Below are 19185 nucleotides of genomic sequence, written 5' to 3' on the forward strand. Positions count from 1 at the left end.
AGGGTGATAGATGTGCAAATGTCTGTGTACCACCTACCCATATGACACACATTTTGTCATAAAAAAATAAATCAAATCGAGTAAGTTTATCAGTCACATCTCATCCAAATTTATCTTCTAATAGCCATTCTGAATTATGAAGCTTTTAGAGACATGTTTCTGACAAGAATGTCTATCAGTGATCTTCTCCAAAAGGTGGAGGCCATTCAGGTGGGGAAAAACTGTTCCATTTAAATTTTTTCAGTGTGAAACTGAAACTATGCAGAAAGGAAAACCAACCATAGTAGCCCAGATCTGTGTACTTTCTTTTCTGAATCATTATCCAGCTTTTCACTCAGTATGTATCATTCCCACTGAAGTTTGAACAATGAATTGCTCTCATGCTGAAATTTTGTTTTCCAGTTACCTACCAAAGGAGGTAGATTGTGCTCCAGCCTGCAGCAAACAAAGTGAATTTTCTGTTTGGTTCAGCTGCACAATAACTTAGTTTGCTATTTTGTGCTGAGTTCATTTGCACTACTTTGGATCACCCAGAAGCTCGTTGTCTAACTTAATCAGGATTTACAGTTTCTTTGTTAGAGCCACAGAGCAGAAGGCAATCTAGTCGTAGAATCTGACTCAATATTTCTAGCAGGCATTCTGACTTTTCTTTAGAACAGCTACATGGCAGAGCAGAGATAGCGCTAAAGGGCTGGAAAATGTACTGCTACAGTAAATGAGACCAAAGCAGTTGTTTGCTAAAACTATGTAACTCATTCAAGAAAAGATGTCGACTTGCATAGAATCACACTTACTAAGGGCTGCCTGTACTGTTATAGCCTCTGACTCCTGTGAGTTTTCACTGAATCCTACAGCATTCACAGCTTTCACACGGAAGATGTACTGCTCTCCAGTTTCCAAACCATGAACCACAAACCTGGGTTAAGAAAATAGCATCATGTGTTAGTATATATATATACAGGAACCATTCTGTTCTGTTCTTGGCAACAATAAGAAAGCTCAACTTCATAAGTGCTTCACAAAGGAAAATAATTCCAAGAGAGGAACCACAATAGTGATGTAGTGCAGTACTATTGAATAGGACACTGGAACAAAAGTCACAGTACTTGTCAAACTGCTAGCGCTGATCTGCCAGGTAGAGTTAAATAAGTTAGTATAGTTCCTTAAACTTGCTAAATTCTGATCTAGTCTGGGAAATTATTTTTTTATTGTATTTTTGTAGTCACTATCAAAAATAGCTTTTTAGTTTTAATCTGAAATTGCAGGTAATTATTACAGCAGATAGACTAGTCAGGACTACCTTACGTTGACATATAAACAAATGAAATGTTTGGGGGATTTTTTTCTTCTTTTTGTGCTCTCAAAATTCTTTTGACCCAGAATTAGTCTCTACTTTTTCTTTGATCAATTTCCTTGATCAAAGGATTCAGAAAAATACAAAGTCACTTAAAAACTAATACCTGACAAACTATATTAAACAACACGATGTGCTTGTCATATACCCATAAGAAAATATAAATTACATGTCTAAACTTTGCACTGGGTGAGTGATTCCACCAGCAGTATGATTGTCACAAAGGCAATTACTTGAAGAACCACATAATAAAATCTATTTTCAGGAGAGAGTTAGAAATCATCAGAAATGCAGACAGGTCTAGTGTTTTGACAAGGGAACCAGAAACAAGAGTTGCTATCTTTTTTCCCAGAGATATAGCAGGTCAGAGAGCACAGATGTTTCTGGGACAGGATTTCCTGCACAGTAGTGTCAACAGCCAAAGCACTTTCCCTACCATGCTTATAGCAGATATAGCCTGCATTTTTGCCCTGATATCCATGGACCATGGGAAAGCTTCTGAGTTCCCCCTCCTTATTATACCCTTCCCCATGTGCATCAGTCTGTTTACCCCAAAACATAATTCACACTTTAAGGCACTTATTTTATGCTTACTCATGTCCAAGACACACAGAGCTGTGTCTGTAGAACATGCTTCTACAACTCAAAGTCATGGAATAGACAAAAGATGCCTTTCCTTGCAGAAATAAGAAGGGAAAGAGAAAGAAAGTTTGCCCTGCAATCTGCAAAGCTTAGTCTGAGAATCTGCAGATTGCTTTTCTTTATATGTAACATCTACATTCTATGACAATAGCATTGTTTGGCATGTAAATTGACTTAACACTATCTTAGAGTTTTCAGATCTCCCAAAAAAACCCCAGAAATATTGTCAATACCTGTTGTATTTAACGGGTTTATGGTTACAAGCTTCCCAGCGATTTGATCCCACCACAGAATAATCAATATAGTAGCCATATAAAGCCTCTTCCTGTTTTGGTTTATCCCATTGAACTACAACTGATGTTTTTGTATTCCTTGTGGCCACAATCCGACCAGGTGCAGACGGGGCAACTAAGAAAAAGAGGAAAAAAAACATATACTACTATAACATACATAAAAATATGAGTAAGCCAACATTGATGCAACATTCTGTACTTTTTGCGTATTTAGTCACTACAGCTGTGAATTCTCCTACCATATTAATGTTGCTATATGCGATGTATTTTAATATATTTGTTTCACTAGAAGTCTGGATGCCTGTATATGTGTGCTACATAAATATATTGATTTTTCTACTTGTTTACTCTGAGTAAACTTAGTCTGAGCTGTGAGACTCCCCACCTGTCTGATTTTATATAGATTTTCTGATGAGTGTGTATTAGGAGAACATATTTTCAAGTGTCAGTGTGGATAAAAACTCCCAAAAGTTCTCCCTCAAATGTTTTCTCTTGAATAAGAGTTTTATGCATAGCTTATACCCCCATAGCACTATTACATCAATAAGAAATGCAAACTGTAGAGGTATGATATCACAAGTATTAAGAAATACTACATTCCCATCAACTAATGACAATCTCAATTCAAAGACTTTTCAGGACAACTTAAAGTAAATGTTTAAGTGCTAAGTGTTCAGCTAAACTTAGATGGATTTCACAGAAACATAGGAATATCAGTTGTAAGGGATCTCTGAAGATCATCTAGTTAAACCTATAACTGAGAGTAGGATTATCACCAACATTAAACTGGATTGTGAGCCACAGGTTTGTCTAAATTTTGAAAACTTCTGACAATGGAAATTTCATAGCCTGGCACTGCTCAGGCTCATCTCTGCAAGTCACCAAACTACCCAAACCCAGCCACCTCCACCTCCATCATGGATCACAGCCTGCAGCCTCCTGGCTCTCTTGGTTGCCATCTAGTGAAACTCTCCAATGTTCTATATCCATTCCCCTAGAATAAAGTGGCCAGAACTGGAACCAAGATGACCTGTTTCATAATCTTGCCTGGCACTGAGGTCAGGCTGACAGGCCTGTAATTCCCTGGTTCCTCCTTCCAGCCCTTCTTGTGGATGGGCATCACATTGGCCAGCTTCCAGTCATCTGGGACCTCTCCAGAGAGCCAGGACTGTTGAAAAATGATGGAGAGTGGCTTGGCCAGCTCATTTGCCAGTTCTCTTATTACCCTTGGATGGATCTCATCTGGTCCTATAGACTTGTGGGGATCCAAGCATCTCAGCAGCTCTCTAACTGCTTCCTCCTGGATTACAGGGGGACTTACTGCTCCCTGTCTCCACCTGCCAGCTCAGGACGCTAGTTATGTGGAAGACAATATATCCTGCTATTGAAAATGGAGGCAAAGAAGGTGTTAAGTACCTCTGCCTTTTCCTCATCATTTGTTATATTCCCCTCTATATCCACTGAGGAGTGGAGGTTGTCCTTGCCCCTCATTTAAGGTGTTCATCTCAAACTGAATTCTCTTTTATCACTCAATTCAACTACTTGTCATTTTGGATAGCCTAGGGGTAGTATACCCCATCAGACCTCTATTTTCTGCTCAAGATAGAAAGATAGGCATAATTCCTGTGTAATGACTGCCACTCCCATGAAGTTGTGTCAGCTACCCTCAGGAAAGCCAAATGCTACTCTCAGCTACTCTCAGGAATGTCAAATGGTATTATGCATAGGCCACTAAAAAGAGCCACGTGTGTCTGATGCATTTTAGCTCAGGTGGTAAATTCCATCTCTGAAAATACTCATGCAGTTTCTCTTTGAAGCAGCATCTTCTGCTTTCTGCTTTATCAACAACTCTTTCAGAACATCTTGCATTAAACCCTAAGGAATAGACAATGTTCTGTACTAAGTGAAATAAATACAGTATTTTTCTTCTCTACCTTGGGAAATGTTGACTAGTTTAAATAATTTATATGCATTAATGAGACATCAAATCATGAATACACAAAAGCAAACGATGTTTTTATTTCACCATGTGTAGTTACAAATCAAGTTAAAGGTGTTCAATTATGTTTTTTAAAATTATGAAGAAGATTATATCTATCGATATTTAGCAAACTATGGTATATCAGATACTGTAAATATTTTTTATTCCTCACAAATGTGTTCTTCAGGTGGCAGCTGTCAATACATGCAGCCATTATATGTGACATCCGCAAAACTGCAAAAATATTGGTTTACTTCCTAAATTTACACTTGTGTTTTTGAATGTGGCCCTTCATCATTAAGTGATTAAAAACACTTAATTTTCATTTGGAAAGTTACCACTAAATATGAAGATGTATCTTCCCCTATCCTGGAAATCTGTTCATCTGCATACCACAGGAGTTCTGCACCAGCAGTAATTTTCAACTTAGAATACTAAAAAATGAAGGAAAGGCTACCTTATCTAGCTGAAACTATAGGGAATTAGGTAATATATAATTACCTGAGCCAGACAATATAATTATCTAAGTTAGTGATTAACCTGTATTGTCCTATTTTTGACAAGTAACATTAATAGAGCACTCTAAAGTATTAATAACTAAAATTAATTTAACTTTTTAGCAATTACTGGTCTCAACAAGGACACAATCATTAGGAAAATTTTACTTCTTTTCTAAAATTCAACCTCTTTGTCTTTTCTAAATCCTTCATAGTACTGAACACGAATTTATTTGATTACTACTATTGTAATTGTAGTCTAACTAAACCAAGAGTTGTTTGTTTCCATTTTGTAAAATATCAGTTGTATTTAATATTAATGCCTTATAATTAATGCCTTACCAATGGTATCTCGTGGTTCAATAGGTTCTGTGATTTCAGATGGATCGCTGATTCCATGCTTGTTTGCTGACAGGACTCGGAAAACATATGATTTTCCTTCTGCAAGGTCAAACACTCCATAGCGAGGAGATTTTACTGCGACTTGAGCATTGACTCTTTGCCAACTTCCACTGCCAACCACGGACTACAAAAGAAAAGAAAAAAAGATGAAAAATATATGTGAATCATTTCTGTGAACTGTCAAAAAAATGAACATATTGCATTGGTGTATCCTGCTATGAATTTATTTAAGAGCTATAAGACAGGGATAACTCTCAAAAGCGTCTCTTTAACACATGAAAATTCACACAGCTCCTGCATCTTCATTACTCTACAAAAAGCTCCAGTACCTCATTGTCTCCCTACCTGTCTAGACTTTGATGTATTCACACTTGTACATACAACTGGCCTTCAGTTAGGGCCATGATTGTGACTGGTCCCAAAAGAATTACTCTCACGTCCTGCAAAGCTCACTTGAACACACAAAGGTTTGTCATAAAGCAAACAAGTCCCAAACCAAACTTTGCAGAAAGGTAGGTAGGGCAGTGTTATTTGACTCACTGCTTTCTCTCTCTGTGTTCTGTCGAGGTCATATCTGCAAAAGCTTTCCTCAAATAAAATTATTACTTCTGAATATTCTCAACACAGCAGCTGAGCTAATCATCGCAACTATCCAGGGAAGAGAGCCAGCAAACCAGCAGTCTGCGAGAATTCTGCTGTTCGTTAGGTTCCTGGATAGACCGTTGACCAAACCCAAAGTATAGTCATGGAATTTTTCAGCAATTTTAGAAAAACCCACGTGCCAAGTAAACAGCTTAAACAAAATTTCCTGCAAGCACAGAAAGGTGCATACAGTTTATCAAATTTTGAAACAGAAAGTCTGGGAGCAAAACTCAGTAGATTGTGAACTTCTTAGAGGAGAAACAGTGTTTCTTGGGTGCTTGGAAGCTATCCTGTATATAATGAAGCCTACTTTAGATAAGTAATAAAAATGTAAACAGGTGGAGCCCATATATCAAAATCTTTTCATAAATGCAGAACTTGCCTTGTGTTCTCAAAAAATAATCTCTTTTCTTCATAATAAAAAGATGGAAAACATGAAATAAACATCATTTTGCCATGTGTTTTACCTTCTGGCATGGAAAACATTAATTGTTGCATTTTATTTTCACAGAGGAAATAATCAACATTGCAATTTATGCCACAGTGTAGAGAACTTGTTTCCATTTCATGTTGCTTGATGCCTTCCAAAATGCATTTCTTCAGGACGTAGATTTATTTGAAATGAATTAGAAATTGTGATTTATAAATTAACAGATGACTATGGGAAGTAAAAAATCAAACATTCAGATATGAGTCATTTATATGTGGAAAGATTCTAGATTTGAGTATTAATTAGTTTAATGAACTTAGGGGATATTTCTAATAACAACCTTTTATTCTTCATTCTCACTTTCCTTTAGGAAGTTTGGCATTTAATTAAGACCTGTTTGTTCATCATTGTCATTGCTCTATACTGTTTCTTGAGCTGTATAAAGCTACTTCTGGAAAATGAGCAGATAAGCACATTTTTTCAATTCATATTTAGAAAGCAATTCAACTAACCAAGTGTGGTTGGAAATATACAGCTGAGATTTTATCTAGGCTATTTCTGCATATTCTGGAAAGAAGAAGAAAGAATTGTCATGCCTAGAGCTGGTTCAAAATCTTTACATCAGCATGCTGATATATCTTATAGATAAGAGCAGATGTATGCAACTGGGAATAAGTACAAGGAAGACACATTATTTTACTACATAGAAAGAAAAGTAGATGCTTATTTCTATGGAGATTCTCATTACTTCTTTAGAATGTGAAAGGTGGTGGAGTTTGAGAAATGGATGTGCTTGCTGGAAAATTTAACTACTAACTTTACAGGTAGTGGATGAGAAATAATGTAAAGATGGGTTATAAAGGTCTTTTGAAGTGGAAATTTTAATATGACTAGGACATAAAAGACAAGATGGGGGCTGCAAAAAGAGGAATTGTGAACAGAATGATTGGGTAGAAATTTAACTTTGGAGGAATGTGATGAACAGACATAAGAAGAAAAAGAAAATGCACTGGGAAAAGTCTGTCACAATATTCAAGATGCAAATTGAGTATGTGACAGTTTTATGGACAGTTAGTGTTTGTGCATCATTAACAGGGGGCCTATGCTAGAGGCACAATTCATAAAAAGCTAAGTATAGCTTGGCATGGTAGAGTTTTTAGAGGTCAGATGTGAGGCCAAATTTACTTACCGGCGAAAGTTTCAAGCAAGGATGGGAGACTATGACCTCTGGCTGTAATCCAACATAGTTAATTTAGGAAATTGTATCAGGCATCAATGTATCTAAATTTTAGTGAGAACAAGCCTCTCCTGCTGGGATCTCTGAAGTCCCCTGTCAAGTCAAAGGAAGGCAGCCTTGGAGACTACCAGAGAGCAGTGAACCTGAAACAGACATATGCCTCTCCTCTCACCTTACAGGGAATAGATTGGAAATGTCAGAATATGGCAGAGGGTGCCATATGCCTGCAAAAAGAAAAGTGAGGATGACATTATGAGGCACTTTTTACTCCTTGCTCTGCTGCAGGAATACCAGAGACTTCCCTCACAGGCAGGCTGCAGACTGCCAGTCTTGCCTGCAGGACTGCGAAATCTTAAGATACTTCTTTTCCGTTCAACTATTACTTTACACATGTAGTTCGTTCTCATTTCAGAGAGCAGTAAGCAAATAGCAGAGGGGCATCCTTTTCCCCAGACCTTGAGTTTCAATGCTCATTAAATCATGTAGTGAGACAGTTGATGTCCATGCTTCTCTAACATCCCATTACCAAATCCTACAAGAGCTCAGAGAGTGTTAATTTTATTGTTCATTCTGTAGCTCTAAAAATGAGTTGAAGGTAATTGCACACAGCAATGAATGCCACTGTACAGTACAGTACCTTCTCAATGAAATATGTCAATGGCTCCCTGCCACGGGGAACAGGTGGATCCCAGCTGAGTACAACATATGTTTTACTGATTTCTGAAGCATGTACATTGGTGGGAGGACCGGGAATCTGAACATCTCCTGGAAGAGGAATAAACATAGCAAGTGTTCAGCAGATTAACTCCTGGGTCAGCACTCATGCTACAGCTCATCTTTCTGAACTTCCATCCTGCAGTGCAGTGCTCAGCTATTAGGGGATATGAGATCATATGTGCAGTTCACTTGCTCCCTTCAATTACACTGTGAGAAATTAAGCACCATTATTGAAAGCTAGTTATTTCTTTTTTTCAACAAAAGTTAAATACACCCCCTGAAAATCTGTGCATTTTCACATTTCCTTCACATTTGAATTACTTCTATCTGCTGGGCAGAATGCCTTGGAAAAAAACTTGTTCACTATATTCAAACAGATATTTTTTTGAGCAAAGACAGAAGTCTGAGTTATTATGATAAAGATGATATCTGAAAGGGAAGTAGAGTAAGGAGAAAAGCAACCTAGAGCCGAAATATATATAGAAAAACCACTCAGAACTTGTTAACAATGTATCCTGCAACGTGATGGTATTACCAGCTATAGAGCCTAAAACACTTCTAAAAACTGTTGATCAGAGACAAAAATATCTCACCAGCCCACTGATGACTCCACCAGTTGTCGTGATCTGAACAAATCCCTCTCTCCACTTGCTACAGTTACAAGAAATGTGAGGTGGTACCTGCATACCCTGGGCCAAGCTGAAGGAATTCAACATGGTCCTCTGTGGTCACACTTACTCACCACAAGTGTGAAAAGAAGCTGGCTCCACCATCTGAGGAAGTACAATGGTGTAAAGCAGCACTAGGGAAGAGAAGCTTGTACCTATGATGGACCACTTCAGCCATAGCTACACAGCTCTGAATAAGCTTCCACTTGGCAATAGGTCAGAAACCGTAACTCAGCAGATATGTACAAATTGAGAATAGAGAAAGCAAAAAGTTTTGTTCTTTTAAGGTATATTTTGCCACTTCTCAGGTTATCAAGGAGCATAGATCCTCTATATGCTCAGAATTTGACAATTAAAAAAAAACAAAAAACAACACAAAATAAAACAGAAAAAAAAAAACACAGAAAGACAAACTCCTGAAGATTGTTTTAACAGTTTATAAGCATCTGTATAACCAACTATGATCAAAAGGCACACTGAAGCTACTCCATCCTATACATTTCCCAATCAAATTTGGATTTTTTTAAAGAAAGCTGACATATCCAAAGAAAATTTCTTTTCTCTCAGTGCTTTCTGTATTGAATTTCCTGCAAATACACTTTTTCTTTAAGAAAGGCACATGAATCCACCGAGTTCAAGGCAAAACTGCCAACATACCATCCAGAACATTACAATAATCCTTCACACCATCGTGCATAAAGTCAAAAGATTTCTGGTGGATTTCACATAACTGAAACCCAACATGTTTTCCTAGGTCCTTGAAAACCCCAAAGCTGACATGATTCATAACAATGTATCATGATATAATTCAGCACTGGCAAGACTGTACCTCAAATACTGTGTTCTCTTTTGGGCCCCTCACTACAAGAAAGCATTAAGATGTAGGAGCATGTCCAGAGAAAGGCAATGAAGCTGGTGAAGGGTCTGGAGAACTGGTACTGTGAGGAGCAGCTGAGGGAAATGAGGTTATTCAGTCTGGAGAAGAGGCTGAGGGGAGACCTTGTTGCCTCTTGAACTTTTTGAAAAGAGGTTGTAATGAGGTGGGTGTCAGTCTTTCCTCTCAAGTGACTAACAACAGTACAAGAGTAAATGGTCTCAAATTGCTCCAGGAGAAATTTAGATTGAAAATTAGGAAAAGTTTCTTTACTGAAAGAGAGGTCAGGCGTTGGAACAGGCTGCCCAGGTAAGCGGTGGAGTCACCATTCCTGAAACATGTAGACATAGCAGATCAGGACATGGTTTAGCAGGTGTGCTGGTATCAGGTTGATAGTTGGACTTGATGATCTTAGAGGTCTTTTTCAACCGAAACAATTCTATGATTTTATGATTCTGTGATGATACAGTCTGCTCTCCCAGAATGCAAGGCCATTTGGTGCCTTTTTTTTGGTGCATTTGTGATCTGTGAGATCATTCAGAAATGGTCTCCGATCTTACAGATGAAAGTAATGATCAGTATAAACAATGGCCTTTGGATTTTCATACTCCTTTATAAAATACACACATTGAAGTAACAGAAATCAAAAAAACATTATTCATGCTTATGCCAGAGTAGCCATTTGATGTCTCTGATCATTCTTAGGCAATCCTGAGAGCAGAGTGCACTTTGTGAAGCCAAACAAGTAAGATAAATGTATTCTGATCCTATAATGTGATTCTGACATAATGGAAGTAGTGCTGTTAGTGATATGTTCTCTGACCTTTTAGACCCCAGCTTCCACTTCTGTTCTCTCAGCCTTGCAATCTTTATTTATTAGTATGAAGTTCCCTTATTAGGTGGATTTCTTCTCAAGCTATCTTTCTAATTACAGTGCTAAATTCCTGGAATATAAACAGATGGACTGAAATCATAGAAATGCTACCTACCTTCAAGTTCATCCTTCTTGATCACAATCTTTCGCCCTTCATCCACATGAATAGCTGTTAATCAAAATATTCAGTTAGATTCTTGAATTGGTTTAGTATATTTACAAATTTTGCAAATCACTACTCGTCACCTGTTTCAAAAGCCCACGTACATTTATTTCTATAAACCTGTTACTAAATCTTTCCCCAGATGGAGAAAACTCAGAGTTTTATACTGGTTCATTCCTTTCATAGGTAAATAGAGTATGGTAAGACAGGACTATTTAAAGATATGCTAAAAAGCAAGAATTTTAATTGCAGGAGATGGATTCCATAATGTGGCAGATTAGGAAACAACTGCATCATGAACTGAATTTTTGTTACAGGAATTAACCATAAAGCTGATGGAAACAGCATATTCAGCTCAGATTTAGAAGCAAAATTGGGCCAGTCTGCAGTCTTTCTAACAAGTTTAATTCTCCTGTGAGTAAAAGGAACACACAGAACAGAAAATGTGTAAGTACACAGTATACAGAATCTCTACATGAGTTTAGGACAAGGCTAGATCAGCAGGAGTACTCTCCAGAGCAAGCCACCTTATTCGATTCAGGGAGAAGCTCTCATAAGATTTCTCTGCAGTTTGCAGTGGCCTTCAACAGAAGACCAGGTTTCAGAAAGGGCTTGTTCAACTTTTTCCTTCTGCCAGAAAAGTCACTATATCAGAGACCCCTCAGCCTGCACCACAGGGACTTTGGTGCAGCACTTCACTTGTAGAAAAAGACATGGATAAATACAATAGTCTGTAAGAGAGGGAATTTATATGTTGGTTGGTTGAGTTTTTAACTGAAACAGGCATTCAATAGCTTTTTGAAAAGTTACTACCAACACACAGAGAAGATTATAGGATCTGAGAGGCCATCTCCCAGTGTAAATGACACAAGCTTCTGAAAATGTTGTTCTCTGTGATAATGACTGTCTACGTTCAAGTCTAAGCAAAACCATCCATAACAAATACAGAGTCCCCAGGCCCTGTCAAATTGTCTGTATGAACCTTGCCATTCCAACTACATCCCCTGCCTTGAAATTTGTGATAGTCAGTCAAAGGAAGAAATAAACTCTTCTCCTTAGGTTACCTACACAATAAAAAACATTTTTAAAAATATATAAAATATTCAACATCTGTTTCAGCCTTGAATAACCTACTTTGTGTTCTCTCCAGATCAACAGGGTCAAGAGCAGCAACTGGTTCAGAGACTCGAGAAGGCCTGCTAATGCCAGCACTGTTCACGGCTCTTACACGGAACATGTAAGACCGTCCCTCCTGCAGACCAGTCACAGGATACTTGCAGATTTTCACAGGAGCATCATTGCACTGGACCCAGTTTTCCAAACCTACTTCACATCTTGGAGTGGCAGAAGACAGCATTTATCAGTATCATCTAATAATACATATATATCACCTTGCACACATCAAGTCAGAATCACAGAAGTCATCCTCTCCAAGCTGAGGACTTAAACCACACACCTCACTAATGAAAGTCATTTTATGCACTCTTTCCTTTGATCAGACAAACAGTTCCCTCTTAATTCATATTTATTCATAATGCAATTGCAAAGGTCATTTTTCTTGCATGACTTTTGGCCTTTTCAACTCTCTTTCCTTCCATTTAATTCTCTTCCTTGTTTTCTAAAGAACAATTAATTCACTTTTCAACATGCATCTCCACAGACTATGCTGAAATTGCAACATTCACCTAATATTTTCTATTGCTTTCTTGTCATATTTTAAAGCAAGCAGCTTTGCATTTTTCCCTCCAACAGTGGTTGGAACACAGAGTGTAGGATTCATCAAGAAGCGTAGTAATGTCCTCATACTTGATTCTTTGTGTGTACATATCTGGTTTGTGTCCTACTACTACAAACTTTTGTGGAGAAGATTGCCTTTTGCCTTGACAGTACCAGGAAAAATAAGGTCATGATCCTTGGCACTGCAGTAATCCTAACAAAATGTCAAAAGGAACAACTGAGCAGATTATACGGAAAAGAGGTGAAATAGTCTCATGATCTATGCACTGCACAAATTGGATGCAAATGGTAGAGCCTTCAGGGCTTAAGTTAATTTCTTCATACTGACTGCCACTCATAATCAACATTTTCCACCAATTACTAGACAGTTCTCACTCCACTCACACCAAATTACAGGGTAGCGAACAGCGATGAGCTGCAAATGATGCTTTTAAGTGTAGAGCAATGTGCATTTTGGTAACATTTTTGCTGACTAACAGTCTCAGACACTAAGGATCAGATGTTTTGCTCTGGCTACAAGCAACAAGCATGCGCTTTAGATGAAGAGACATGAAAAAACAGCACTTGGATCCCCCACTCCCCAGCTGCCTGCACTGAGGTGAAACCCCATCAAAGTGCAAAGCAGAATGGAGGAGAGAGGATTACCATTCTGATTTAAACTAGCAGCTCCCAGAAGCCCATGCCTTGGGCTTCTGATGTACCTCAGTTAAAGCAGAAATAAAAAGATAACAAAATAACTCCCAGAATTCAGCTTTTGTAGTATACAGCTTAGAGGCTAATTCAAGATGCCCATGGATTCTGGCATCTATAAATTAAAAACTACCCAGGCTCCTTCTCTGATTTGGCCACAACCACAGTATTAAACATTTTTAGCATCTGATAAAATGTGTTATTGGGAATGGCCCCTGGCCATTGTTAAATCCTAGACTGTGCCCAGAATTACTTAGGAAGGCACTAGATCATCTGGGATAAAAGTTTTGCCAGGGAGCAAGCTAGTAATTTAACAGTAGGCAGCTGAATTCCAGTGTTGAAAGTCTGTATAAATATATCTAAATGAATTCACAGACTGAAGGCTGTCACGGTAATTTATATTCTTCAGTATATACATGTTTATAGTAATGAACAAAATAAAACAAAGCCCAATGTTTACATACTTGTCAACAAAATATCCAATTACTGGACTCTCATTGATTGTGTTTGGTGGTTTCCAGGTAACAATAACATAGTCTCTGTTAGCATCATGGCATTTAACATCCATGGGGGCCCCTGGTGCTCCGGCGATCAATGCATCAGCATCTGGATCACAAAAAATCAGATTTTACTTTAACTTGTCTGAAATCTATCATAAAGATAAAATAGAAGATTTTCAGTTCACTATACTATTTGTTTATATGAATGGAAGCCCAAAGATTTAATCACGAATTAATTCAGTGCACTAACAAATCAGGCCCATGATGTCTATAACACCACACAGATAAAAGTGTTCAGCAGTACTTTCAAAGACAGAAAAGCAGTTTAGGCTTTTCACAACAATTAAAAGCCAAGCTACCCCATGTGGTTTTGATACTCTTTCCTACTGAAAGCTGTGGCTCAGGGGCTCACTGATCAGACCTAGGTACTCAAGAACATGGAGTTGAAGAAAATAAATCAAGTATCTTGATCTGATACTGGTACTCAGTATCAGATCTCAGCCTACATTTAAAAAGGCAAGATGAAGGCCAAGAGAGGACACTAGCAATTCCAGAGAACATAGCTCAAGTCCAGGGTCCTGTGCAAGTCAGGAAGTCAAACAGTATAAAATGGACAAGAGAGATACCTAAAAATTGACCCATCACTACAGCAAACTCTTCTAGGAAAGTTATTATGTATTAGTGGAACTTTTTCACCTGGGTAATTTCTTTCTTAGAAGGTAATTGGAAAATAACAATATTTAGCAAATTGTGGCAGAATGAGTTGCTCAGGATGTATTGCAAAAGCTGATGAAGTCTCTGCCAAGTCCTGCGAGGAAAATGGATCTCAGCTCCTTGAAAAAACTTTCATGTCCCTCCACCTCACACAAAATGTTTTGATGACACTTCTGCAAGACACGTATGTTCCAATACATTTTCAAGAAGAACAAGGTTTAAAATTAATATGGTCCAGTTAGCCACCATCAAAGCTGTTGTCCAGTGTTAATAAAAGATAACTTCTCAGCTAGAATATTTTTTTCACTGAAAGTTGAAAATAAGTGAAAGTTCTGTTCAGAGGTGTATGTGGAATCTCATTCTCACTTCTTTGAGAGCTGTGCATGTAAATGTGAAGGAAATTTTTGACTTTTGTTCTCTTTTAATGTATTTAGTCCCTTGTGAAAACTCCCTTTTGTAAGTGAGCTAATTTCTTACTTTGCTCTTTTTATCTGATTATTGAGATGACTGTGACTTGTATCAGAGTGGGCAAATTCTTTTTGTTTGTTTGTTTGTTTGTTTTTTTCCTATACCTCTTCCTAAGGCCAGGAGCAGGATATGAGACTACCCAACAAGGCTCATCCCTAGTTATCAGTCTTTAGATCTAAAAGCATCACAATGATGGCTGATAGAGTGCAAAGATGTCTGTTTTCTACCAAGGAAAGAGATAGCAAAGAAAGGAAGAAAGAAGCTGTTATATCAGACGAAAATACCCTCAGGAGACTCCAGAAACTCCTCATTCATGTAAGTTGACTGTTTTTTCCAGCAAACTACTATATGAATCAAATTACTATGAAATACCAGAAGGATTAATTTCTTTTATACTGCAGTTATTGTATGGAGTTGTTTAATAAAATTAAAGTTTCTTCTGCTATTTTTAATTTGTCCTCAAGACAGATGAAAAGTTTACCTCTGACAAACAGATATGCACTGTATTCACTCACTCCACCTCTTGTAACCATGCGCAGGGTGTATAAACCTTCATCATCTTTGTTCAGATGGGTAAAGGAAAGAGCTGCCTGGCCTTCTGCAAAATACAGCTTTGTCCACTTGGAGTCCTTTATTAGCACATCTGGAAGAGAAGATCCATCGAACATAGAATCATAGAATCACCAAGTTTGGAAAAGACCTCAAAGATCATCAAGTCCAACCTGTCACCACAGATCTCATGATTAGTAAATCATGGCACCAAGTGCCTCATCCCATCCGCTCTTGAACACCTCCAGGGATGGTGACTCAACCACCTCCCTAGGCAGCCCATTCCAATGGTTAACAACTTCCTCTGTGAAGAACTTTCTCCTCACCTCGAGCCTAAACCTCCCCTGGCGCAGTTTGAGACTGTATCCTCTTGTTCTGGTGCTGATTGCCTGGGAGAAGAGACCAACCCCCTCCTGGCTACAACCTCCCTTCAGATAGTTGTAGACAGCAATAATGTCTCCCCTGAGCCTCCTCTTCTCCAGGCTAAACGATCCCAGCTCCCTCAGCCTCTCCTCTTAGAGCTTGTGTTTGAGACCTCTCACCAGCCTCCTTGCCCTTCTCTGGACACATTCAAGAGTCTCAATGTCCTTCTGAAACTGAGGGTCCCAGAACTGGACACAGTACTCAAGGTGTGGCCTAACCAGTGCTGAGTACAGGGGCAGAATGACTTCCCTGGTCCTGCTGGCCACACTATTCCTAATCCAGGCCAGGATGCCATTGGCCTTCTTGGCCACCTGGGCACACTGTTGGCTCATGTTCAGCTGGCTGTCAATCGGTACCCCTAGGTCACTTTCTGTCTGGCTGCTCTCCAGCCACTCCAACCCCAGCCTGTAGGGCTATGTTGGCCAGAAGAACCTACCTCATGGTGCAGATCTGAGCCAATCAGGCATACAAAGTTACTTTTATGCGAGCTTTATAGCTCCGAAGCACCGTCACTGCATGAGAGCTCTACAGAGTAATCTGCATCTAAACTTATTTGATGAGTGACTTTTAGAGAACATGAAGTCTCAGACTACCCTATGCAGTGCCAACAATAGAAGTTCCATCACTATAAGTTTTCCTACACTGATAAAGAAAAAAGTCCACAGTTTGAAACAATGACATTGAAACCTGCCATATGCTGTAATGAATGCAAGGTGGAACTTTGTTTCATTTTTAATAAGTGTTGCTACCTGTTCAGGTCAAATGTCAGATTACTCCAGTTCTTTCTTCAAGTTTAAAGACCAGATTTCAGTTTAATCAGAAGACTGCTTTAGATATATACCAATTTAAAATCTTAAATGCATACCTACTGAGCAGTGAATAAAATTAAATTTGAATCTCTCACAGGTGAGAGGTGGTGACCCATGATTAATGCAAATTAATACAACTGCTTAGTGAAAATGGAGCAAAAGGTTCAGCAGGATATTTTATGCTAGTCAAGGGACTATCTCATATCACCCTTTTTAACAATTGATTGGATTAGTTTTTAAGTCCCTAAGACCCAAATTTATTGTAATTAATGCAGCAGAACTATATTTAAAGGAGCTGGATATCTACAAATGTATATCATTCTGTTGCTTAAATACACTTTGGAGCAGAGAGTTGCAAAGGAATCAGTTTTCCCATCTACGAGCTGAATGGTATAAGAAGGTGTAATAAAATAACACACTACCAGATAAAGCATGGGGAAGACACTACTAAAATTTAGAGCAGTAAATTACATATTCACCTAGGCAAACAGTTGTTTTCTGAGAGGCATACAAAGTTAATTCAGTCACATTCCTTCCCATGAGATCCTTAGCTAGAAAATCTGCATTTTCCCTTTCTGTCATGCATGTCACAAAGGTAATGAGACTTTGTGTAAAGAGACGTGAAACAGTTTAAATTAAATTAGAAAATGCCTTCACCTAGAAACTTTAACTAATGCAGGAGTCCTGTGGAAAATCCTGAAGAAAAAACAAAGCTGAGTGACCAGCATCTGAAAAGCAGGTCACTTGTTTAGAGTTCAAGCTTGAGCGGAATTGTAGAAACTCTAGTCTGAATATATAGAAACTGTAGGCAAGCCTGTAATGCCTGTTAAGACCAGAGTCATCCATATCCACCCTTTATGTGTACCTGAGACCAGAAGGTACAACTGGAGGCAGTTCTGTTCCATAAAAGCAGAAAAACTTCACACAAGTCCTAATACCTCCTATATTCCTTAAGGAAGCAGGAGCTCTCTCTTTTAATGTATACTGGATGGATGACTTTCTAGACAATCCAAGGAGGAGTAAATTTTGAAGACCACAAATGTATTCAGAAATTGTAAGAAAGCAGGTATTCCTGCACCTTCCATCACAATATTACAGTTATGGGATCTCAGTACTGCAGTCAAATTTCCAGTCTATTCATGTGCTCCATTCTGCCACTTCTCCCAGAATTTATTAAAGAATGAACCTGCAGGAGACTAACCCTCAGAGGCAGTGTGACTCAAGATTCACATTCTGTTTTCAGTACATGAGATAATTTCCCTAAAACAGACCAAAATACATGATGAAAAGAAACTTCAATGTACAGTATATCCCTCTTTTTATATAGCTTTTCAGTAGAGTAATATTTTAGGGACTCTAGTAGACATTCTCAGTAAGGTTCACTTGTGTGGAGCTTATTAGTGTTGGATAAACACATATTTCTCTTGTGTGTAATTGTTAGAAATAAGCCTGGGATTTAGTTATTATTCAGTTAACACAAACTAGAAAATGTTAGGGAAAATGCAGTTTGTCTTAATGCAAGAGCAGAAACAAGTATTGCATCTCAAAAACCCCAGAACATCTAAAACACAAGATGTAGAACAATTTTTTAACCTTGCTTCCATTTTTGCAGTGCCTCCAGATCTCAGGAGACTCAACACGGGGAACTGTAGCACATAATGGAAGTTCATAGTGCATGAACTCCTGCTGTGTGGGGGATGAAGTTCTGCCACTGGATACTCCTGTAAATCTCTTGGAAATACTGTGATCCGTTTATAGGAGTGAAGGACAAATCTAAGTTTGTTTGCATCATCCCACCGTCATTGAAAGTGTTTAGGAGAAGGCTTGATGGGGTGCTTGGTTGCATGGTTTAGCTGATTAAATGGTGTTAGATGATGGATTGGATGCGATGACCTTGAAGGTCTCTTCCAACCTGGTCTGGTCTATTCTATTCTATTCTATTCTATTCTATTCTATTCTATTCTATTCTATTCCCTGTAAGATAGGTGGAATAATGGGGTGGAAGCATACCTGACTTACTAGTACAGGCCTATTAGCCTCAAAGACCAATTTTTCATCTCAGGTTTTCATGGGGAAGGTAGGTGTAAATGAAATAAGAGAGAAAACAAAGAGCATAATATTTTTAGATATCAAGAGGGAATTATCTTTGAATTATGGTAGGTTAAACTGTAAGGGCCATAAGCTTTTGGTCACCTATCCATGATGCAAGAAAAATTCATATTGCATGAAAAGTGAAGCAATAGAATGCAACGCTTGAAAACCAGCAGATTGTTATAAACGTTGTTCCAAACCCAAAATTTCAGAGATTTGGCATCTTGAGAAACTAGGCCAAATAGGAGATAAAATAAATGTATCATTTAAGTTCATGGTTCACCTCAGACTGAGGTGAGCAAAATGTAAGTCTCTGTAAAACTATGACAAACATAAACCAAAAGACACAACTAACAGCAATAAAAGTATCCTTTTTCTATCTTCCTAACCTTGAATTTTTTTGACTCCTTTATTAATCTTACTGTTTATG

General features: G+C 38.2%; 1 protein-coding gene across 1 annotated transcript in view; it reads right to left on the reverse strand.

Annotated features, from left to right (window-relative positions):
• The window catches only part of MYOM2 (myomesin 2), a 73308-nt gene that overhangs the window by 39034 nt on the left and 15089 nt on the right, over window positions 1-19185 (reverse strand). The window contains exons 9-16 of the mRNA XM_009910273.2: window positions 15365-15526; window positions 13666-13807; window positions 11909-12108; window positions 10727-10780; window positions 8116-8243; window positions 5110-5293; window positions 2230-2404; window positions 795-916 (exon numbers count right to left, since the gene is read on the reverse strand). Of these exons, the coding sequence (XP_009908575.1) occupies window positions 795-916; window positions 2230-2404; window positions 5110-5293; window positions 8116-8243; window positions 10727-10780; window positions 11909-12108; window positions 13666-13807; window positions 15365-15526 (1167 nt within the window). The remainder of the gene's footprint in view (window positions 1-794; window positions 917-2229; window positions 2405-5109; window positions 5294-8115; window positions 8244-10726; window positions 10781-11908; window positions 12109-13665; window positions 13808-15364; window positions 15527-19185) is intronic.

This window comes from Dryobates pubescens, chromosome 3 (assembly GCF_014839835.1).
Source record: "Dryobates pubescens isolate bDryPub1 chromosome 3, bDryPub1.pri, whole genome shotgun sequence".
NCBI classification, from domain to species: Eukaryota; Metazoa; Chordata; class Aves; order Piciformes; family Picidae; genus Dryobates; species Dryobates pubescens.